At 35.6% G+C, this 25,658-nt stretch overlaps 1 protein-coding gene across 1 annotated transcript in view; it reads left to right on the top strand.

Annotated features, from left to right (window-relative positions):
* Positions 1-25,658, top strand: part of RhoGAP19D (Rho GTPase activating protein at 19D) — a 259,071-nt gene that overhangs the window by 51,665 nt on the left and 181,748 nt on the right. The window contains exon 2 of the mRNA XM_089634022.1: positions 4,465-4,552. Coding sequence (XP_089490148.1) covers positions 4,499-4,552 — 54 coding nt within the window. The 5' untranslated portion in view covers positions 4,465-4,498. The remainder of the gene's footprint in view (positions 1-4,464; positions 4,553-25,658) is intronic.

Genomic DNA, 25,658 nt, shown 5'->3' with positions numbered 1-25,658 from the left:
TGTATTTGTAGTCCTCATACTTCACGTATAGCAATGAAGACTCTATTACAATTTTGTCATTTTACGACTCCTGGTATTGCGGTTATTGGTCTCCAGTCTTCAGCTTGTGGTCGAAATAGAATAATGTTCTGCCTTGCAACCCAATACTTAAGTTTTTAACAGTGCCTTTTATTTGCGAGTGTTTGTTGTGTGACATTATTTAGCTGTCTGACCATATTAAATTTATGTCTCAAACGTTAATTTTGATCAGTTTGGACAGCTTCAGTGTGTTATTTGTATCATTTAATTAAACTGTCGAGACACCTTCATAAATTTAACGATTTATTATTTTAATGTTTTACTTTGCAACGCTGTAGTAATTTTCAAGTTAAATAATTGTGAGCATGTCAACCATAGGACTTGCCACACACTGAGGCTTGATGTATTTTTATATTTTGTTGAAAAATAGGCAAGCCTATATTTCCCACACAAGAAACTGTATTTAGATGAGGTTTTCCGTTTTTGAAATCCTTTCTATTAAATCGAAAGTCGATCTTAGGTATCTTTTTAATAACTTTCACATTCTCACGTTTTTCTAACGCCGTTGAATTTTATTACGTCATAAAACAAGCTGTGAGAGACGGGAAGGTAGAAGGTACCGGGAATTCCCGGAGCGGCAGACGGCTCGGAGCCCCCGTTGCATGGGACATGGGATCCTCGAGACACGTCCTTGTGCCCCTTTGTTCCGGCTAACGCGTCCTTACCAACGTAAACCTTGTCCGGACGTGGCGAGCCGGCCGTGGCGCGCGAGTTCCGTTACCCGAGTAAAAGGTAACCAAATATTCAGTTCCCCTGCGCTCGGGCATATCGGAATCGTGACATGTTTTTGGTAAAACTTAAACTTCAGTTAGGAAGCTCCTGAACGCAAAGCTTCGCGTCCTTACACTGTCGTAATAAAGAATGCAGCACTCATCTCGTTTCCACTTACCCACGAACCCTGTACAAAAAGGAGAATGCTATACCGAGTACGTTGGGGTATACCTACTAGTCGTACGGACAAACGCTATCTTTTTTTCCTCTTTAACGCGGGATACGCAGTATTCAGATTTCAATGCTTGGTGATTAAATTCTAACGGTCTTACTAAAAAACGTGGTGACAATTTTATTCAATTGATAAACGACCGTGTATGTGAAAACCTTACTAATAATAAAAATAATAGATACAAATCAAATTGATGATTTGTGTAGAAAATGTTTCGCTTTTCTGGAAACTATAGAACATATTATATCGGGATGTTCTATATTAGCACCGTCCGAGTATACATTTAGGCACAATCAAGTTTTAAAAATAATTCACCAAAATTTGGTAATTAAACATAACTTGATTGACTGCCGTAATATAGTACCATATTATGAATACGAACCAAATTCATTTTTAGAAAACGATTTTATAAAATATATTATGATAAAACTATACTAACAGACCGAGCGATTAGTCATAATAGACCCGATATAGTTTTACATGACAAAATTAAAAAAAAAACTCATTGATGTCGCTATTCCAAATTCCTGTAATATTCAAAAATCTGTTAAAAAATAAGAAAATACACAGATTTAGGAAATGAAATAAAAATAATTTGGCATTCTCAGACTATAAAAATATTACCATTCATTATTTCGGCTACTGGCATACCTAGCTCTCTCATTAAAAATTTAGGCGTATTAGATCTATCAAAAAATTTATATATGTATAAAGATGCAAAAGTCGGTCATATTGAATACATGTAGGATAACAAAAGATTTTTTAAATATTTATGTTGAGGGATCAGTAGGATTTATAGGCCCTGTTAGAAGTTCTACCGAGCCGAACCCTCTGATATGAAAATATCTGGAGTCGGTGAATTATTTTCCCATTTGATCTCTGGTGAGTTGACGTGTTGTTCTTGTATTGTTTTGTATTTATTTTGCTTATATAATGCACTTATATAGTGTTGATTGACTAGATGATCATTTGTGAAAAAGTGTGTGGAAGGGTTAAGTTTTTCCTTTGGGGAAGATTTAACCCGGACAACAAAATCGGAAGTTTAAAAAAAATATATATACTTGGATGACTTGTATAGCGCCGTTTTTGTGCAAAAACACCTCAAGGGCGCTGGCTGACAAAATAGTTCATAGAAAGATACATAAGATTGTATATACATTGCTAATCCATTAAAATGGGGTTGTTTATCTGTTGCGTTAACTTATAATAATAATAATTTTTCTATTTCGAAATTTTTCCAAAGTATTTTAAATGTTCCATATTTTTCTTAATTTTGAAGATGTCGTAAAAACCAATATTATTTTAGAGTCTAGATGAAACTAAATTTTAGATTTTTGTATAACAAAACATATTTTTAAGAAGTGTAATATGTATTTTAATTTCAAACATGAAAAATGTTGAAAAAAAAGCTTATCGCAAACATTTTTCATCAAAACGTCGAAAAATTTCACAGAATTCAAAATACAAAGTCCTATTATTTAAAGTATTTGCAAAAAAATTGTCACTTCACTTATTATCTCGTTCGTAAAATTAAACATTATATTAATAATTCTCAGAGGATAACCAATAAATCAGAAATTTTGGCACAGTATATAAGTTGATTTTTTTTAAATTTGAATTTACACATACGCAGACGGCATTTATGTTATTAAAAAACGTCACTTTCATGTTTTATTAAATTCGCGCGATAAAAGTCTATAAAATAAAATAAAATGTACAAAATAACCTCTCTTTTCCGGTAACATGAAACTATCTTCACAATGTGACATTATTATTGGATTAATATTGACCAAAAACAACACAAATACTAGTAAATATATTGAATTATGCTAATATAATAGTGAATTGGTCATTAGAATAGAATTTACTAACGAAAATTTTTTAAATCACATATTACAAATCACAAACCGAAGCTGTCATTTTAGCATAGCATAGCATCAGACATCAGGCGCATGCGCGAGTCTGCCAAAGGGCTATGTTGTCAGATCTTACGCAGCCAGTTAAAGACATGTTTTATTAGTATAATCCAAATTAGAATTTGTACAGTTTTTGTACAATTTGTAACAAAAACACCGTTAATTTTTTTACTAATAATGCTGTTGGTAATAATACTCTTTAAATATAACAAATACGATGCAGAGCGGTTTAAAAATACATGTTCAGCGTTTATTGTTTACTTGTATAACATATTATTTTACTTGAACTTTAAAACCATGTACCTTGATCTGGATCTGAATCTCTTCATATCAATAATATGAGCACTATTTTGAGTGCGGTGTCAAGAAGGCGGCTGGCTGCATGGCTCGAGGCTCGCGGATGGCGGATCGATTGTGAGGGCTGCTTGGTTGTCTGCGAGAATATTCCAGTAGCGGTTGTAACCTATCCTCACTCACGAGGGGTGTCCGAGGGTGGGAAGTGACGCATTGTGTCGCGATCGTTTCTCAAACTTGGAGATTATTGACATTCGGTACCTTTTCATTAGTCACGTAATAAGGGAGCGACAGGAGGATCAACCAATATAACCATAGGGACCTACTGCCTACCACTGCTCTTTCACTGTGATGTGATAACTTATGTCGTTCAGAATTTCTCGAGAGTCAAAAATAAAATACGCATAAGCTTGTCGGCGATATATGTTATTTTAGTTCGCGTGATAGGCTTCCTTTCTCTTTATAGTGTTATCAGACTTGTCGTAGGTACTTTGGCTCACTTCTAATTAAATTAGCACGAACATCATCAAAACCACCTGCAGTGCGTATAATGAATATTTTCTCTAATCACTAACCACCTCGACTTTTCCCAGCATGGGTAGGCAAAGAGAATGAATTTCAATACAAGCCTTGGCACATACTAATGGCTTCATTCAGACATCGCTTGAACATGTTATATCTTTCTTCTGTTATTCCTATTCTTGTAATGACCCGAAGCGTTTAAAAATTGAATTATGTATTTGATTCAGTTTATCATGCCATGTCTTCTTGCGGCTGGTGCAACTCCGACTTCTTCCAGGAAACTTGAGCAACATATAAAATATCACGCTGTGCTCTTAAAAAATAGGACGTTTGTAAGTTTATTTTGTTGAACAAAATTCGACAAGATTAGGTCGTTGAATTTTGTTTAGCAAAGATGTCACCTTGAAAATGATTTAGCCACCAAACTAGGCGCATTCCCTATGATATTTGTAGAACATAATAATAAAATAATAAAAATAGGAATAATAAAACGAATGTAACAGGATATATTAAAAAAAATGTAGGTACATACTTCTTTTGAAGAAACAGCTCTTGCATAAGCGAAACAGTTAGTGCCCGAATGTAAACCGCCTTGTTGCCAGCAGCACTGGCTGTGCAATACTGTATTTTGTCCACTGTTGCAGTATCTGTAATACTATGTAGACCTCTCCTACGTGCTTTTAATGAATGACGTGTAATTGTCCCCAGCAGCAGCAGCAGCAGCAGCTGTCCCGGTGTCCGCGACATGGCGGAGGGCGGCGCCCGCGCTCCCGTAGCGCCGCTTCGTCGACATCACCAGGTAAGAACCTAACCTATCCGTAACTATTCGTAAACTTACCGTGCTTCTGGCAAAAAAAAAACTAGCACCATCACAGTGATACAAATCGCGCTTTCAGAGCGTCAGTAAATAAGCTTCCACGGTTTCCTAGATATGATAGGCAACATATCCTAAAACGGATATCAGAGCAAAACTCATCTCTTACACTAAACTTATTTCAGATATAGTTTATTAGTCATGTAGTCCACCGGAAAAACGTTTTGCTAATTCTAATTATATTCACTATCTTTAAAACGAATCTTGAATGGAAGAGTTACAAACGGGGATGTTTATATGAAAATGGGTTTACGTTTTCTTTAGTGGGTATTCTATTCTAAAATTGAGAATGTCTAGACATTTCTTTCAATCTTTCAAGGAAAGTGTGGCTCTATGAGAATCAATCATAAACATTAAATTGAAACGAGATTTAAAAATATGTAAGTACTTATTACACTTTCATGTAAAATTATTTATGAGTCGAGATCAAAAGAAGCTCATCTAATCGTAAATCTACCATTTCCCACCTTGTGGCGCTAAGAACTCCTTGAAATTTCTTGGCACGGAAGAACCTTTTGTCTGGCGAACCTGGCTCCAAATATATTATTACTCTTGTCATTATTACACACGTATTACTTCAAAAGAAACTATTTACACAACTTTGCAAATGTATTGTTCTCAAGGTTTCAAGGTCATCAAAATTAATATTTATTGATGCATACATACATACATCATGAATATAAGTTATTATAATCGTTGAGATTTTTCTTATTAACTATAATTTTTAAAAATTAAAATGAGGCAATAAGCCCTAAGATTTTTATTACAGACCGTTTCGTGATCTACATCATCGGGTTACCTATCGCCCTATTGACCCTCTTATAATATATTCTAAGTCCCAAAACATGTACATCGCCAAACAGGTACAGGGTACGGATATTCGATTTAAATAATGAATGTGTTATGAATAATGAGGCTTTAGTGTCACAGGATAGCACCAAATAATCTATCCAAAGTAGTCTCAGTTCTATTTATGAAAGAAAATACGTATGGTGCCAAAAAGTTTGTGGCGTGTAAAACAAGAAAAGTTTTATTGCATGCCAAACCAGACAGGAGCGGGCCGCTCTGATTACAAAAACAGTAGATTATCGCTTATACGTCCAAATCTACGCTCTAAAACAGAAAAGATTTAATCATGAGATTTAGATAATTGCGAGCAACGTTTGCGTGCGACTTCAAGTTCATTTGTGTTTTCCTATTCCCAATCATGAATGATTAATCCGAAAGTGTTCCTGTTGGGAAAAGGAAGACACAACGAAGACAAATGCCTGACTACTGAGAAAGTTTAAAGACCCCTCAAATAATTTTGTGAACAAGAAGCAGACAGTTGTCTAAATTGAATCGTTTTGTTATTTAAACAATTTCACCCCAAAATTAGTCTTCAAATTGATAAATCGGGAAGAAGGGTAGGGTGGGTTCCTCATTGCAGAGGATCGTGACCCTCACTTCAATTTCCATGATGAACCAGTCTCCTCCACTCCTCGCGGTTCGGGGCATTGGTGACTTTCCCCTGCTCCTCCTGCCAAACACTTTGGAAGGGGTTTATTTGCAAACCAACTCTATTTTCGGCTGCACCAATGATGGATTTTTAAATACAACTATTTGAATTTTGTTTTCTTGAATTAATGAATAAACGAATGAATGAAATGGTGTCTTGGAATGGAAAATTAAGCTACTTCCCGACATCCAATCATGCTGAATCTCGGAAGATAAAAGGGTTGTCGATTTCGGTAGCACTAGGCACGTACGAATTTCTGAAATTCCATGACATTATATTTTAAAGTTTACAACAGTTAATATACTAAATAAATGTCGGTACTAGCCAATTAGGATTTGGCTAAGGTGTTAGCGGTGTTGACTCCAGTCCCTATGGAGGAAGGTTCAATTCTTAGTCAAACCAATTTTTTTAACGTTTTAAAAGATATTTTAAAAGTTCACAACATCCAGTCCTTGAGGAGGAATGTTCAATCCACAGTCAAACCAATTTAAAAAAAATATATTTATACTCGTACATCTATTTTTACTATATATTAAGTAAAAAAACTTTTGTTTTTTACAAGCTGATTTTTTTTATTTCATTCATTTACAAACGTTTTTTTAATGTATCAATGATAATTTTTAAATTACATAAGTATTTGAAAATGTTTCCTTAGGTTTTTACTTATTCTTATGACTATTAATGGTTGATTAAGGCCCAGCGGCCTTCGTCGCGTGTTCATGAACCTTTTGCATTCAATTATCATCTGTTGTAAAACTAGGCGTAAGTTGGGTTGATTTATGTTTCAGTTTACACTCATTTGCCACATTCATAAGCTTGTAAATTTATGGCTATTTTAATTTACGCGTTAAATCATATCTAGCCCATTTATTGTGTAGTTATTTTGTTGTTGTTGAACTACAAAGCAGGTCTGTCGTTGGTGGCGGTGGTGTCATGGCGTGTTCATCCAAGAGACACGCAATACGACAATTAATATTTATGGGAACGTGGTGGTTGAGTTCACTAAATTCACGGCGAAATGTCCCACATTTGGATTTAAATATTAAACGGGTCGCGTGAAGTCTATTTTGACAGATAAATTAAAAGATTTACTTCACCTTATTTAGAATAATCCTCCATGTCTGTCGGTAATATTGGAACGTCTGATTTGCAACTGTAAAATACCAAGAACGATTTGGCAACATTCTACTTCAGTGATTGATTAGATTTTTTGTCGAAAGCTTATTTAACTGGAACTTATTTAGCAGGAGTAATGAGATTATCTTGTGTAATTAAGTATTCTATTTCCAATCTAACGACATCTTGATTGCCCGTCACCGAACAATTGTCATAATTATTCTGACCTACTATAAAATTTCTCCTCTGAAATATCATCGCAGTCATCTCGTTAATTAAATTGATATTAAAATGTCTTGAGAGTTGTTTTGATCTCGAAAAACTTCGAAACCTGCTTCATTGCGAATTACGACGACTTTCAAACCTGGGACTGGGTTCTATGTGAATTCATATTGCATGCATATGAATTCACTTAGAGATTTATTCGACCTTTTGCGACATAATACAATAATGATTCTTTATTAGCATCTACCGGTAGTCATCAGTCTTTCCAATAAACTGTAAATCACCTGGTTCAAATTCTGCGCGACAAGACAGTAGCTTTGATGTCAATAAAGAACGGTCATATGATACGCCTTTCAGTTGGCGGCAACATCGGAAAAGGGCTAGATTATCTCCGATCCGCTTCTACAGCCAAGGGCACATAAGTCTAGCTCTTCCACAATATGCCTCGAATGAACTGTTGATTTGTGGAGATTGAGCCTCCAACCAAATAAATCTTTCAACATAGCGAGAGAAAGCTCTTTCACGACAGACCATAAATTTATTTCATCTGTTATTTCTTTGCAGTGTTCTTAATTAGTTAGTTGTTATTCATATTCCTTCACGTATATTTCATAAGTTGACATGAACTTTTAATAATGTTTTGTTGCTACTTATTTTATAACGAGGTATCACATGGTAAGTCCATAATACCAAAATTATTTGTAATCTGCGAATTAATTTTTATATTGCACGGTAGTATTCCGTTATAGTTTAATCACGTAATTCAATGGGTACTCGAAGATCAATTCTTAATATGTAGGTACTAGTTGATAATATAATAAAATGATTTTTCTAAAATATCCAATCGGTCAATTACTCACAATAATTATGCCATTACGCGGGATACCTAGTGGCGGGTGGCGGGTGTCGGGTGCTGCACCTCTGTCGGGTTAAACACGAGCAGAATTAATTGAGTCCGATATCATAATGGCGACCGCGGGGTCTATCACGACGCTGACGCCATTTAAATCTCCAATAAGCACTTGATTTCCGCGCACATCCTTGGCTAACGGTTCCACCTTCTCAGCATTCTCCTTTTGCCTACATACCTCTGTCTCTACCTCCTACCTGATCCCTCCATTGTGCTGGGCGCCATGCTTGACCTGCCGCAATTAATTCCTGGCGCACGCTGCCCTAGCCACTCCGCACTGACTAGTGGCTAGTGACTATCCTCCTAGTTCTAGCGCTTAGCCAAACCAGGACTTCACCTCCGACACTACTTCACTTCACGCTCGCGCTGGGAGTTGGGTCTTGGGACTCTCCACCGCCCACGACCGTGACTCACCGAGACGTTTTCTCTTATTGCTTCAATCAATCATCACCATTCTACATTAGACCGTTACTTAACGTTATACCAACACTTTTTTGCGAGTGATTGGCACAGAGATCTTACGTCATATCAAATAATATCGGGGACGATTCGACATTTGCGTCGGCGTTGATAGTGGCATGAACGGTAAAAACTTGGGCATAACCTATCATTGTGTCTGTAAATTGAACGGATGCAAACGATTAAAACAACATAATATGCTAATTTCGATGTTTAAAAATTAGAAAGCCGGCTTTTTTCTAATGCAACCGATATGAGAAGTAAAAATCGCCACAGGAAATATAATAGTCACCGGAAGAGATAAATCGTTAATAACTTTCCCGGGCGTTGACTGTTGTGAAAAACACGCATTTTGTTTTGCTCTTTAACTATGTTTTACCTCCTAACAAATCTTACTCTATTAATAGAACCTTTGTTAAGATAAGTACGTAGTAGTTTTTTTTTACTCTTGAAATTATAGGATAGTGAAACCGTAATCATTACAGCGTTCAATACCTGACTTTAGTAGGTATACGCCTCAATTTAGCTTGGTGACTTGGGAATATGTACCCGGATTTAATGAGCCCGAAAACAGTATTTTTTATCCAGCCAGTTTCTACTACAGTAAGAACAAAGTGAAATCTGATACCGACGCTGATGCTAGGAGTCTCGAAGTCTAACCACCTTGCACCTTGAATAGAATCAATCACGCCTAATGTAAGCTTTCTTTTCCCTTTGTTCTTAACTGGTGACACCACAAGGACGGCCTGTGATGTGTGATGTCGGGGTGTTTTCACCTGACCGAAGATGAAAGCGATTTGACTTGTGCTCCACACGCAGTGGCTGGGGCAACCTCGGACGTGTAGTCATTCCTTTATCATCGCGGCCCATTCTCGAACACAAAAGTTTAATTTACTTGATAAATAATTACTTTATAACGTCAGATGTTTTCGTTCACTTTCATTGTTGGATTATTTTTTCAAAAATAAATCTCACTAATTTCTCCTTTCAGTTAGATATTCACAAAAGCTAATTTATATGGCCTCCGTCATATTATTGTATATTTGAGCTTACGACGAAATTTTGCCTAAACACGGAGATTATGTTTTATGTCTTCGTTAAGCTTTTATCGTGAACGCAAAATTAGGAGCTCTGTTCTTCAAGTTCATTTTTTATTATTCTATTTATAAATGCTTTTGCGGGTGACTTACTTTCCCGTAATTACGCTACTCGGTAAATTTAACGGTTACCGTTTTTGCTAAACCTTAAATATGATAAAATATCTTCGATGTTACCGATTTGTCTTTCGCCCACTCTACTAGGTATAGAATATTGCACTTTTAAACCTATGTATTCTATCATAGTTTGAAGTGTATTTTTGCTGCTTCTAATTACAATAAGTATTATAATAAAGTTAGTTGCTATTTCGATATTCGCTATGACGCCGAGTTCCTTCCTCACCATCATTTCAACACGATATAATGTACCTACCTACCTACTTTCGCCAATCAGCATTATTTCATATCATGCAGCTGACGTGTTTTGTATGTTTAGTGCGATTCATGATCGGTAATAGTGGAATAACATTGCATTATATAACGTTTAAATGCACAAGTGTGAGTATGTGTTACGTGATCTATATAACATTTAGATTAGCTTTAGATATTCTATGTTAATGGCGTATGGAAATGGCCGCGTGTCTCTCCATCGGACTGTCAAAGTAACAATAAGTTTGAATACGAAATGAGGCCGGGATGTATTAATTCAATGCTCCGATACGACGCTGCATTGTTCTGAGGTGTTTCCGATGCTCAGACGTTAGATTTATCTGTCTGAAGGTTTGTGCTATCCTCGCGGTACATTGGTCCCTGTTCCTTCTTCCCTGCGCCCCTCTGCAGTCTGTACAGAGTGGGGTCTCGGGTCAATGTCGGTCGACTCGGCCAGCTGCGCCGACGCATACGACTATATGCTTCTAAATATTATTGATGTATTATTCTCTAGTCTGTTAGCGGACTTTTTGTTTCACCCGTGTCGTGTTTTTATTAACCCACGAATACTAAATCATACAAACACGGTTTCTTGACTCGGTTCTGTATCGTAGCGTTTCTGAGCTTTTGTGTACCAACCCTATTTATAGATATAGCTTGTTTCATACATAAATCAAGTTCTCTATTCTGTATTGTTTGCATCCTCAACTCCTGAAGAATTACATTCGTATTTGGTTCATCTTTAAATGGACGCTTCTTTGGTTAAAAATCACCATGAGAACGCTTTCAATATGTCATGTAAGTAAGTAGGTATCTCTTTATTTAAGGTTTATTTGAATTTTACTGTATAGATAATTTGATCAACTTTGGAATAGTACTCGTACTAAAATTAGACGAACAGTTGCAATGAAAAGAGAAACTTCTCTCAGTAACCTACTGTAGGATAAACCACAATAAATTATTTAAAAATCCCATAAGCGAACCCGCCTAGCTCATCTAATATAACTGAATAAGTAAGAGGAGTAAAACCTCTGAGATAAGTGGTAATTATGATATTTACCACTTGAAACTGTCACTGGACACTTTCACCTGTTCATATTTTAAAGTTGACTTGTATAGTTCAAATTTATCAAAAACTAATTCCTATTCATGTTGAGATTTCTACACCTTCCAAAGTGCGTTTGTAAAATATGTTGACATTCGATAATAGCCCTTGTGCACTTGGGATCATAATTAATCTCTTTCTATATTTCTCGCCGGAGAATGAGATAAAAATGTGTACTTACCGAGAAAATGATAACCCGTAGGTACCGGTTAATTTATTGAGTAATTGGTTTCACCTGCGCCCCGCCATGTGAAGAGAAGCATATCAAATACTCGGATAATTTACGCACGTTGTTGAATAGATAAATAATGTTTTGTGTGATGTGAATGTTTCAGTAAAAGTTACTGTTCACATGATCGAAGAGTTATTCACTTAACCGCCATGTACTTGCGGCAGCCCCATGAAAAATCGCGTTTTATCCTCGACGAATAATGCATTTATTTCTATTTATGTCAAAATTAAATAAATGTATTTAAGATATGAAGTTCCATTTGCTAAAAACAGAGTGTACCAGTTGTTTTTCACCCTAGTTGTTTTTTATGTTTACTTTGTTTCTTCTTGGGAATAATGATTTATTTATGGTTCAAATATTGTTACAATCCACTCTCAAAGTACCCAACTGGATACGAACGTAATATATTTTTTTCCTTTTTTCTTTCTCCTTGTAATATTTTGTGTTTATGTATGTAGGGATTACTTTATAGTGCTTCACTCCAATGTGTAAATTGTTAACCTCGATTCAGGCTAGTTATTATGCTATGTATAGGCTTTATGTTATGTAAGAGGCAATAAATATCCTATTTATTTTTAAATAAAAGTGAAAAAATACTTATTTTTCAAAAATAAAATAAACATTCCCGGGTTACCAATAAACTGACATTCATTTGAAAATCTCCTACTACCACCATAGTGAGCGGAAAATATTGGCTGTGTCGTGATGGAGGACTTGGCCAGTCAAGAAATTGAACTCATGACGCCTGGGTGGGACCCAATCGCGATACCAATTGAGCCACCGACCGGTCATTATATTACGATTCAAAAAATCGCCACGATCGAGAATCGTACCCCGATCAACTGCTTGGATGTTTGTTTTTTTCAACTTATTCGAATTTGATAAACTCGTATAATTTACTGCAGTAAGGTTCAGTATGGCGTGCTCTGCACTTGCGCTGTGTTGATTTCAAAATTCAAATGAATACAAATTAACAAGCAGTTAAGTAGGTGCCTACCTACAATATTACATTTTATGACATTTTTAAAAAGAGGACTGATGCACGCGTTGTTGATCTGAGTTGATTTTGGGAGTGCTGGTTTTGATTGGGTTCTGTTGAGTTATTTCGTTTTGGGTCGTATTGGGTCGGGATTGGCCGGGTAGGGTTTGTTTGGTTAAATATTTGGGAATAATAATACAATTTAATTACCTCCTTTGGGCGCAACGGGGAAAAGACTGGTACTATAATAGTTTGTGTAATTTTCATAAGGTTATTTAGAGTTTATTGAAGATTTGCATTATTGGATTCGAAGCATAATTCATTTAACAGTTTGACGGAGGTCCAATTTAACGTTAATTTAATAATCGTGAATCTTTTTTTATTAAATTAAGATCCTTTTGAAGTCACTATGTTCAAGCTATAGAACACTTTCCAGTTTTTCCTTCTTTGCTACTTTGATAGTAAAAGTTCCTTCTTACACTCTCAAATATTACATGCGTTCCGTCTATAAAGACCACGAATAAATATACTGCTGATTTCTCTGTAAACTTTGTCTAGGTTCTGGAAAATTGTCGAATTTTTTACGCGAAAGCCCTCATTATTTTCCCCTTGCGGTCCTTAACAATAAGCACGTGCGGTGTTTATCACTAAGTATACAGCGCCTGACGGTGATTTCAGTGGTTCGCGTGAAAGTTTAACACCGAGGTAGGTCTCCGGTAGGTCCCTGGTCTCGGTGTAGGTAGTACACCTATTACCTACCTGTACGTGTAATGCAGCTCTGATCGGCGTGATTAATATTGCAACACTTTATGCATTGTTGAAGCGCTCGGAAGAATTATTATTGTGCAGTTCTCCGGTTCGCGTTTGTTAGACGTTGTTTGTTGGCGCGCGGCGCTGGACAAACGTGCCATGCTCTCACCAGACATTATTAGAGTCGTCTGGTTTCAGAATTCGTGCTTTTAATTACCCATTCTTCTGTTACATACAAATACCAGTTTCTTGGATGTTTTTAATGCTCTATCTTTATTGGTACCCTAATGATATTATTATCAATTATGATATGTGATACGCCTCTCACAATATCAACGATAATATTATTGAATTCGAGTGGGATTCCCAATGAACAATATTTTATTAAAATATTTGTTTGATGTCAAGTAACTTCGCGCTATTTCCATCTATGGAGCATTAAAAAATATATGTTTAACTGTAAAAATAAAATGAAGATTGTTGAAACTCGGTCGTGGCCGGGAGTAGTATGCCTTATGAAACCCCCTTTAAAGGTATATAATTTGGTCTACCGGGCTTGCTCACTGCTTTAGCTGTTGTTGTATTACACTTTCCACCGGGTTCTGCGCCTCGTTGGTTGGAGAGAATGCAAAGCGTGAGGAGCGGCTGCACTATCCTTCACACCATCTCGGGTAATTTGTTGCCAATATACCGGTGCTGGTTTATGTTAGCACTGCCTGTCAGGCCAGACTCTCTAGCGAACACCTACAATGGCTGAACATAGAGGTACTCGGTGCCTACTTAATATCATCCACTACCTCACCGCTTCACTACCTGCGACCCCTGCCGCCAGCCTGGTGGACCGTACATCGACGACCAATCATAACATATAAGACAGGAGTTCAGAAGTACAAAGTGGTCATGTACATGTTATGTTCAAAACTGGAAACGAGGTTCTTAGAGGTCAGAGTGGTCACAAACCGGGAAAACCGGAACCTATAACGATTTATTTAAAGGATACTTGGGATTTTTTGTAATTTTGTTTATTTAGAATATGTGTTAAAATGTTCGTTATTTGAATAGCCAGAAGCTGTTTCTAAAGATCCATTGTTGATTTCCTCATCCAACTTAGGTAGTAGTTACAAACCTGTAAAAAGGGTTATTTTTAGGATGTTTGTCAAAACAATCTCAAAACAACGCATTGTCATAGAACGAGATAGTGATCTTGGCTCTTGTTGGTTTACGTTCGAAATACTAACAGATAAGCAATATTATTTGTTAAAAATATATCAAGCAACACCTCCGAACGAATACAGTCGCGAGTCACACTACCCGCCGAACAAAACAATATTCGGCAACAACTTTCAGTGTTTTTGTGGGTAATTTTTTCTGGCCAGAGCATTCTTAGAATAATTCGGCCCGAATTATGTTTGTTGTTATTTTTATCTTATTATTCCGAACGTAGATAAGTTTTAATCAACAGCGTTAGTGTCGTTAATATATGAATTCGTGTATGAATCAATAATTAATCAGGTATGTACATTTTTCACTTGTACAACAGCAAACATTTATTGTCAGGTAGGTAATTGCTTAATTAAATAAATATGTTCAATTTGATTGCGCGGTGCCTTATTAGGCCCTCGACTAATAGCTCCATATAATTTATTGCAGGCACTCCGTGGAAGTAAATTCTGTTGAATAAAGATCAAGGACTATTAATCTTCGCCACAATATGCAGTTTATCGTATTGTTGTAACCTGGTTCTGGGACATCACCCTAATGAATTGTAATTCTTTCTTCTATGGATTTGGGCTTTATATAATGATTATTCAAATAATAAATATTTTTCTCTTCTATTCCTTTTACCCTCACTTACATCTCCACTCTTAATTTTTACTTTTCTCTCTTGCATTTGACATAATTATGGATTAGATGAAATAATAATTATGGAGACATTAAAATTTTATTTTATTTATTATTTTTAAATATTTTATTTCTGTACTAGCGCAGAACCGAGCAAAATTACGCGATGTTATAATTATAGGATTTGAGAAACTGAAACTAAGTAGGTAATTATAAAACATTTGACTCGGGATCATATTCTATCGAAAACAACTATTGCCAATTTTATTTATAATTTAAAATTATATTTTTTGTTGACAAATAATTAGAGAGACGATCAGAATTACCTTTCGAATGAACACCGTTATTAAATTTAAAAAATCATTAGTAATTCAGATATAGATGTGTTATTTTTTGACCGATTTAGCAGTACACATTTAAAAGACATACATACAGAATTATTATTATAATAAAAAAAAATTGGTACCTGCTTTATCGCTCGTCTGAATTGATCATTTCCAATTTTGATAATCACTACGCAGATATTACACATCATGCAACATTACAATATTAAGACCGAAATTAGTATGTTTAATTATTTACTTGGTTGATGTACTTTGCTTCTGCCGTGGAGAAGGCGCGAGTGTATTCGCAAAGCTGGACACACACGACGGAGCCATTCGGCCCAGAACCATTTGGAACCATGTTTGGACGCGGTCCAAATTTGGGGAACACACGACCGATGCGGTTAACGCCGAACCAGGTCAGTTTGATCTACGTCACCATCGAGTGTACAACTCGAACTAATAAATAGGTTTTTTTCATTAATGCTATAAAGTATTAAAAAAATAATGTAGGTAAATTAAGCAGTTCTTAATCACAAATATTCAACAAAGGTTTTTTTTTTAAATTAAGTACCTAGAGTAGTTTTTTGACGGCCTCCTTGGTCGTAGGGGTAAGGCTCTCGACTAGCAAGCCGAAGGTCGCAGACTCAAATTTTTTTTTATAGTGAATACCTAACAAGAGTCCCAACTGCTCCCGTCTGGAGCCAGTGAGACTATGGCATCCCCAATTGGGGGGTATTGTGAGGCTGAAGGTAAGTGGGGAAGGGAAAGAGGAAGGTGGGGAAGTACCTGGCTATTCAGATCTAGTCACTAAACACGGCTAAGGCCATTTGGAGCAACGTTTCAATTCTGAATGGTGGTCTTACACCAGGGCGATACTGGTAGTATCTTCCACTCTGGAACGTGCCGCAAATATACTATACATTATTTTAATTAATTAATTGTGAAATAACACAAATTAATCAAATAAAATTTATTTGCGCACGCCGGGTTCGAACCCGCGACCTTCGGAATGGCAGTCCAATGCGTTACCACTGGACTATGCCGGCCGTCAAATCCCGGCATGTGCAAGATTTTATTTTAGTAATTTGTGTTATTTCACAATTTATTAATTTTAAATAATACATAGAATACTTGCGGCACGTTCCAGAGTGGAATATGCTCTCAGTATCGCCAGACCACCATTCACAGTTAAACGTTGCTCGAAATGGCTTCAGACGTGTTGCTTACAACACAACATACCCCAGTTGGGGATGTCATAGTCTTACTGGCTCCATGCGATTGGGAGCAGCTGGGACTCTTGTGCTTTATTCACATTAAAAAAAGGTTTGATAGGTAAATTATACATATTAATCATCTGACAAAGGTTTATTTAATTAAGTGGTAAAAAATAATAATGGCGCGGGAATTTTCCATATACTGTACCTTTTTTAAATGTCTGCTCAGAAGATTCTCATTTCTGAGCACAAACTGCCTCCTGTTTTATATTGTTTCAGTTTTAATGTTCTCGTTTTTTCCTGTCCTGCTGTTATTGTTATTCTTTGTTATGTAATCGCTTTGTAAAAACTGTTTATTTAGTGTTATATTATTAGATCTAAATTGGTTGGCACACTATAGGAATAATTTTAAGAACATGCTAATACTAAATTACCGTTTTTAAGTTTGCTATAGTAAAGCGCACTTGAAGTAAAATTACACTACAATGCGCTATATAAATGCTATTTTATTATTATTATACGGCTGTCGATGTATTTTAGACTCGCCGAAATCAATCGAGCCTCGCCGAATCCTCTTGAGTTTCCGCACACGCTGTGTGTTTTGGCTCGGGGCGGGGTCATTTGGCTCGTCGGCTCCGTCGTGTGTGTCCAGATTTATAAAAAATATTCGTTTTTTAGCAGACCATATTTTAAAATAAGAGGTCTCTCATAGTTTTTTAGCTGCCCATATTTTAAAATAAGAGGTCTCTCGTACTTTTTTTCTCATTGTTCTTGAGTTCAGTGTTTTGTAAATATCTAATATTTAGGCTAGATAAATAATAGGTTTTTAAAAAGAACTTGATGAGTTTGTGATAACCGGTGCACCGTGACTTGCAGTTTTTATTCTTCTAATAATATTATGTTTTCAAAAGCAATATAATAAACCTCCTTATTATTGAGACATATCTCATTTTATTGACTGCCCATGATGTTAAACATTTTTTCGATGTCTATGTTCAATGTCAAAACATACAGTTTTCACATTTTTATGAAACCTTTAACACTAGTATGATCATTCACATCGCTTCACTTCTGCGGATCGTTACTTCTGACACCTGTAAACATACACACACACACCATCCCTTATACACTTGGTCGACGTCACCCGGCAATTACTCAATATACTTATCATACCGATCGGTGGCCGAGTTGACATCGCGTTTGAGTCCCACCCAGCCGTAGTGTGTTCAATTCCTCGGCTGGCTAAGTCCTCCATCACAACACTAGCAACATTTTCAGCTTACTGTGGTGGTAGTAGGAGATTTTCAAATATTGTCAGGTTATTCGTAACCCGGGAATATTTGTCTTTCTTTTACAAGGTATCATAGGTACCCACAATGTAATTTAATATCTTTAAACTGTTTCTTACTGTAACTAATTTACTGTTTTGTCTCTAAATAATAAAATAATTAGTCACTTGTTTTAAAACTTTAAGTAATCTCCTTTTTTTATAAGGTACGTTTTTTATCTACTATCGTTAACATTTAAAAATAAAGCGTTTCCTATTATGCAGGTATACATTTTTGTTAGTAGCGAAAAAAACATTTTTAAATGTATAAATATCTATTTTTTATTGGAATAACTTTTCTTTTTAACTTTTGACGGTTATACTTGGTTACACGCATCAGTGTAATGTATCATTAGGTCCCAATAGCGAGTCGCTAGGGGCGTTGTTGAGAGATCCTACGATTCCCAGTTGAGACCGTTAATTTTCTTTCTGTGTCTTGTTCTGTTTCATGTTTTGTTTAGATTTATTAGTATTATTTTCTTCTTCGATGATGTATATATATCTGTATTAAAAGTAATTCCTCCTTTGTGGCTTTTAAAACTACTTACACAATTATAAGCTTTAAAAGGAAGCTTGTGGACTGAAATTAAAAAAAAATGTTTTGTTTTTTGGTGAATTTCTCTACTTCCCCCCTGCGGTTTACCTATCGTACTAAAATAACCCAATCAAGTTATTTGCGATTAAATGCTGATAACCCGGTAACCAATTTTATCTGAGATTGATAACGACCAGGAAAAGGAGACTCAATTAATTCTTATTATACCATCTAACGGATGTGTTTATCTTGTATAATGTAATAACTACATAAATTTAAAACTGATTTCATCTCCCCTCCCAGACATTTAGCTCGTTTTTAATATTATCAAAAAAGCATTGATTGTCATTTCCATCAATGTTCCAACGGATTATTTTATAATAAATGCAGCTATTTAACGCAATGAACGGATGAGCGGCGTATAAACATGCATACGTAATATCTAACAAATAGAAAATAGGTTTAGCTATTGAAGACAATATTAGCGCTTCCTAAACGAAAATTTGGAACAAAAAAATCAGAAAGAGATTCGGTCACATCTAGGACATGAACCCAGGACCCTTGCCTTGCCGGGCACTGCTCTACCAACTGAGCTAATGGGACCCTATCTCCTTCGGTCATATTTAACTGTATCATACATACTTCGAATAAGAACTACCAACATTGTCTTCATTTTCTCACCGCACATTTTTATTGGCTGCTATATTTATGTATGATCGCAAGATTCAACCCAAATTAAATGCAATCTAGACAGTGAGATGTGAGATGTAAGATGTGAGCTAACTTAAGATTAATAAATCAATAAATAAATAAATAAATAAGTGTCTCAGGTAAATATATATAATTTTAATGTGCGACACCTATTGACTTTTTCTGCAAGTCTAGGATGAATATTTTAATTTTGAAATAATTTATTGAATAAAACCTCAAATTTTAATATTTAATTATTGAAGACAATATTAGAGATTCCTAAACGAAAATTTGAAACAGAAAAATCAGAAAAAGTTACAGTCACATCTAGGACTTGAACCTTTGACCCTTGCCTTGCCGGGACATTTGAAAAAAAAAAAACTCGACTTTTGCATTACCGGGGCACCACTCTACCAACTGAGCTATTGGGACCCTATCTCCTTCGATCATATTTAACTTTGTCCTCGATGTGACCGTATATTTTTCTGTTTCAAATTTTCGTTTAGGAATCGCTAATACTGTCTTCAATAATTAAATATTATAATTTGAAGTTTTACTTATTAAGTTATTCCAAAAAATAAAAAGAAAATATGTTTTTGGAACCACCTTCTCGGTTAAATCACCACGACTAATACTCTTCAATTGATTATTTTTTTATCTATGTGCCGTACGCCATGTCAAATGATAAAAGAATAAAAGAAAACATATTTTGCGTCGAGTTAAACCATCTGTTATAGTATAATACTAACGTTGTCCGTAATAGTGTTACTGAACTCGATGGAGTATTTCTAATGACACGTTAAAATTTCTTCTGCGTCTCGGTACATGACCAATTCATACTCGTATGAGCTTGTGTACTGTCTGGCCTCTTTTCTTAAATGTGGGAAATAAAAAAACAATTAAAAGGAACTTCATATTAATAAAATTAGTATTATGACAATCTCTTATTTTACAGACATCTTGATTCTAAGCGTTAATGAATAATCGCATTAACGAATAGCATAATACATGAACTCCGGAAATCGAGAAATTAATTTAAATAAGGTTTTTTTCTGATCCGAAATCTCAACAGTAATCTCAGTTGCATCCGCAAGGTTTGTGAGATTTTCACTCCTCTTATCCGGAATATCTGTCGCATGGACAGACCCAACAAACGGGTCTTGTGTCGAATTGTGGCGTGAGTCAGAAGTCAGAACAAGTACGCTATTAATGCCTCATTTGTAGAATAACTACATGTGGTTGTGGACCCCCTGAAACACGCTGCAATGACCAAAAATAGTAATGCGCAGTGCAAATTGCAAACGGCGAACTGCACACAAGTCATGGTGGATTGTGAGGACGCAAAGCAATAATTGGCTGTAAACGTTTGTTAGATTCTCGCCGCGATATCCCCACATGATAATTACGACGTTCTACATGTTTTAGTGTTGCAATAGAATACAATTATCTAGGCGATAGAACCGCGCAATTCTCATCTAGATCCGAGTTTCTTCGTCGGAGATGAATATCAGACACCTGTTTGGCTATGCAATGTAAACATATTAGTATTTACCACTTGCAAAATGTTGCACTTTGCAAGTGATTAGAGTTCCCTTTGTCCACCGCACGTGCACCGGTGCAGTCGGGTAGGTCCAGCGTCCAGCATCCAGCGTCCAGCGGGCCGCGGCTGCATAGCAATTTAGCTGGGTAATGATAGTGTAACCGCTAAATTATGTTGCAATAAAATTCCTATATTTGTACAAAATTATTGTGTTTTCAAGAGTAATAATTTGCCTTTCGTATTCAACTGGCGACTGGCAGCTTTATTGTGCCCTGCCTCCCTGTCTAATATAATATCTTCTAATTTTAATATCTCATCGATTTACGATGTTTTGTGTTAAGTGAAAATAGATTTTAAATGTTGAACTTTATTAGATACTAGCGCAGACTCGTAAAAAAATCATGGGATATTAGTAAAATTTGTGAAGATGAAAGTATTTATAAAATATTTGCCGCAGGATGATTGCCTATCATAAAAATAATAGTTAGAGATCAGAAATGAACCTTTCAAATGAACACCATTAGTCAACTTTTAAAATCGTTAGTGATTCAGATTTAGATCTCTCATAAATATAAACAAACGAAATACCTACACATTTAAAATTTAGAATTATTATTACAGTAAAATAATGTAGTATTAACTTTATCGCTCGGTTCACACGATCGGTTCCAATTTATCAGAACTTTATTTTACTCATTACTTTACGCAGGAATATTTTACATCACATACATCATCTTAGACAACCGAAATAAGGTTTTATTAGTAATAAACGACGACAAGTTGGTATAATACAATAATATAGATTTTAGATCGAGTGTGTTTATAGCATGCTTTAATTGTTAAAACGGATTCGTGTATACTGCTCATGATGATATCTACCATCTAATTGAGGAACTTTAATTTAATCAACTTGTTATCATTGTATTTCCAAATGCCAAACTCGTATCACTTATCTCCATCTGTGGAATTGATTTAAAAGTGACTTCCTCTTCCCAATAGTACCTACCTGTACCTAGGTATATCGGATCGGAATGAGTTTGTGCATACCTTGCATGGAGTGAGTGAGTGCAGAGCACAAAGCACAACTGCTGCAGCGTGTCTTTGTAATAATAAAAAGCTGATTCCGCGGTAACTCACCTCCATTGTATCCTCGGCTGATCCTTGGCCGGTATGGATTACAAAGTGGCCCTTTCACTTTCGTCCGTGGCGAAAAGAAAGTTCCAATAGTTAGTTAGTTACATTGCATTGGATGCATTTAGGTAGGTAACTCCCGCTGTTGGCCTGTTCGCCTGTCCGACTGTTGTGCGTTTTCTCATTTTCATTTCCGCGTTCGGTGCACTTATCGGCGCAATTGAATTGCGCTCGTGCAATTTTTGCCATTAGATTGGGCCTCTACATGCGCCGCCATTAGACTTAATGATACCTGGGAAATATCAAACCTTTGCAAACAATAAAACCTTCGGCCTGCTACATAACACGCCTCAGCCTCAAGTAGCTATCATTCCTTCTCTCCAGGGTATGCTATTTATATTCAAAACGAAATTGAGTCAAGATACTTTCTCGCAAATAACTCAATTAAAATATAATTGATACATGTGCTGTTCAGTCTGTCTTTATCTAGCTCTTGAGTGATATTTACTGCAGTCGTTATTTCGTTCCGTTAAACAATTATCTTATCATTTCACTTGTACAATAAACATCATACCTACACCTATTGATTATAATTAAGCCTCATTTTGCGTAGTCAGCGATGCTCTTGCATTTGGGTCACAAAAAATAACGATTGGCAAATAATATAGAACATAGAACCGTTAAAGTGACATGAAACGCTGAGTTTACATCTTGCGAGTTGAGAGTGAGCCACGAACTCTTGGCTATTGATCATCCATAGATTCTATATAAAATATTAGCATATTTTGATTGGCACGGACGCTTGAATGAAACTGTTAAAAGCATGATGAATTTTGCATGTTATGTAGAAACCTTCAATAAGGTACGTATCAGATTGTTTATTCCCCTTACGAAACCATCTGAAAAAATGAATCATGGCGGTACTACATACGCATAGTGGCTTATACTACGCATAAACAGGCGTTGAAATAGTATTTTTACGTAAGCACCATTAAATGCGCGCCTGGGTTTCTAATAAAATTTCGATTGTAGTTTAAGTATTGTTTATTAAGTGTTGTAATAAAAAATAAAATGGTTCCACAGTCTGGCGTCATTTAACGTTCAACCAATGTGGAGTGTGGGTATTCGCTGGAAAAATCAATTCCACCTAACCTTTGACCTTAACCGATAGTACAAAACCAGACCTCGGTGCCAGCTTTTTGGATACGTCCCACTCTGCACTCGGGCGATTCAATCAATATCTCCCATCGCTCAATCGCTGGGGAATAATAAATAATGTTGGAGATGTGTCTCTGCTATTCTACACTTCGCTATAATTCGCTTGGCCGTACTATTAGTAATTAGTAGTTGAACCGGTAACTGCTTTTCATAATTGAAGACTCGACTGGAAGTTATTACAATTTTTAAAACACTGTATTAAACACCTTTTCCTGGTTGGTTGACCGATACGTTTTGTATTTTTTTTATAATTAGCATTTTATATATTAATGTTTTGCGATATTTTATTTCGTTTGGCGGTGTTCTAATGTGGTGTTCAATAATAATTACACAGATTCTCTCTTTTGACTTGCATTTCGCCACACGATTTAATGAAAAGTCAAAATAAGCACAATGCCGTTCACAACTCAACCTGGAGTTTATTCTCCAATCGCAACAAGAATAACGAGTCGGATTATATTATTTGTGGGGCAATACCTATGTATTTATATCGCCTTGAACTACTCGAATCCGTAAGAAATCGGTTTATATTATTTACGGCCTGGCCTGACCTTCAGATTTGCCTTCGCACCTGGTATATATACCTGCGACAGCCAGCTTCATTTGCAGACTCGCAAACGTTGGGTAACTTCGTACTCTATTGTTATATACAACCGAGTGTTTCAAACTTTAAAATAAACTTATTTGTATTATGTAGCTCAGAAATATAATAATTTACCGGAAGGAAGGGAACTAAGCGCAGTCCCAGATTTAAGTTTGGAGATTGCACTTTCTTCCATGAAAACTGTATTCATGGCTAAACTCAAACACATCTCATCAAAAAATTATGTCCTAAATTATTGGTTTTAAATCCCATATTCAAAACGAGCCCGTATTCCTAATTTATTTACTGAAGTAGTCTCTTTTTTTACTACTTTCATAATTTGTAGTCTTGTAATGTTTTTTAAAAATTTTCATTCTTGAAAGTTTCTTAAAATAATATCGTTTGAACCGTTTCTCAGCCTTTGAAATAATTTTAATTATTTCATAAATTATAACTTCTTGACAAATGTATGTGAATAGCTAAGCATTTTAAGTTTAATTACTGTTTAAGTTTTTTTCTAGCTTTGTAGCTCCCTTTTGGTGTTGTGTCGTCATAATAACGCCACAAATAATTTTGGCCAAGCGTAATTTTTATGTTTTTTTTCTTCTTTTTTTAGTAATTTGCTTTTTAATTGGTATTCTACCATTGATGAGATGACTGTACCTATTTTAACGTATAATAACTTCTCCGTCTGCGAGATGCGTCTGACTTGACGGTGCATTTTACACCAGCGTCCGTTGTGTTTTACAACCAAAGTCAATTCACAGTTTATTGAATCATATTTTAACGCAGCGTACTATAAATATAGTATAGTTGTCCACTGGCTTTTATGCGTTGGAGAAAGTGATTTTACTTTCACCCCTACATATACGAATCATATAATAAAATTACAGGTACACATGTGATTTATTAAGATACTATACATTTCAGGACCGCACTCAGTGTTTGTAAATGTGCATATTTGGTATTCTTGCGTTTTTACCATTGGGAGATATTTCGACTTATTCCAGTTTTAATCTAAATCCCTTCCATGTCATTGCTCTTTCTACAATCGATGTATTTTTTAACTTCCCCTTGCGTTTCCCTATGATTGTGTGCGATGCGAAGGGGACGCAGATGCCTTCGAATTATACGATAATTATATGAAACGTGCGCGGCGTGTATTGAATATCTAAACTAGGCCCGTTGCCTACTGCCTGCTTATTGCTTATGTTCACCTGGTATAATAAACTGCTGGTAGATGCGGAGAACACACGGTAGCCGGATAAGCTACTATTTAATTACGTATTCTTGCTACCTTCGTGGTTCAGTTCTCACGGTTGAAGTAAGCATTTAAAAGTCTTTAAAAATGTCAAAATCTCACTGCTCTTCTTCTATAATATTACGAAAGTATGACGTATTATATTTTACGTTTAAATTATTTTCTGAATTTAAAAGAAAAGAGAGTAGAGATTTTGTTTATAAAAATAATAAATTAGTGAAACCCGTAGCATTTTAAAAGTAAGAAATTTAATTCAAACCTGTACCTATTCTTATTTATTTATATTTTGTACAAGCAGATAATATACAGTACCAGACCTGGTAGGTCATTTGGAGATTAACACTGTTTATTGTTTATTATAGAAATTTATATCCGGTTCGCACGCACAGGACATACATAATTCGAAAATTGGACATAATTGGACTTTCCGATATTTCTTTTAATGATATATATTTATGTTCTTTAATGAGAGTGTTTAGGAAAGGATAAGAAAATGTTATGCTGGGCGGTACTACAGTATAAAGTTTTGATCTGAATTCATCTTTTTAAAGGTTATTCGTCTTTCGGTATAAGTCAGATTTCGAATAATGTAAATCCAATAAGAATATTTTGATTCAGATATAT

Source organism: Hesperophylax consimilis, chromosome 8, assembly GCF_061612785.1.
Source record: "Hesperophylax consimilis isolate HC1 chromosome 8, BYU_Hcon_1.0, whole genome shotgun sequence".
Lineage (NCBI taxonomy): Eukaryota > Metazoa > Arthropoda > Insecta > Trichoptera > Limnephilidae > Hesperophylax > Hesperophylax consimilis.
This window is presented reverse-complemented; position numbering and strand designations above follow the sequence as displayed.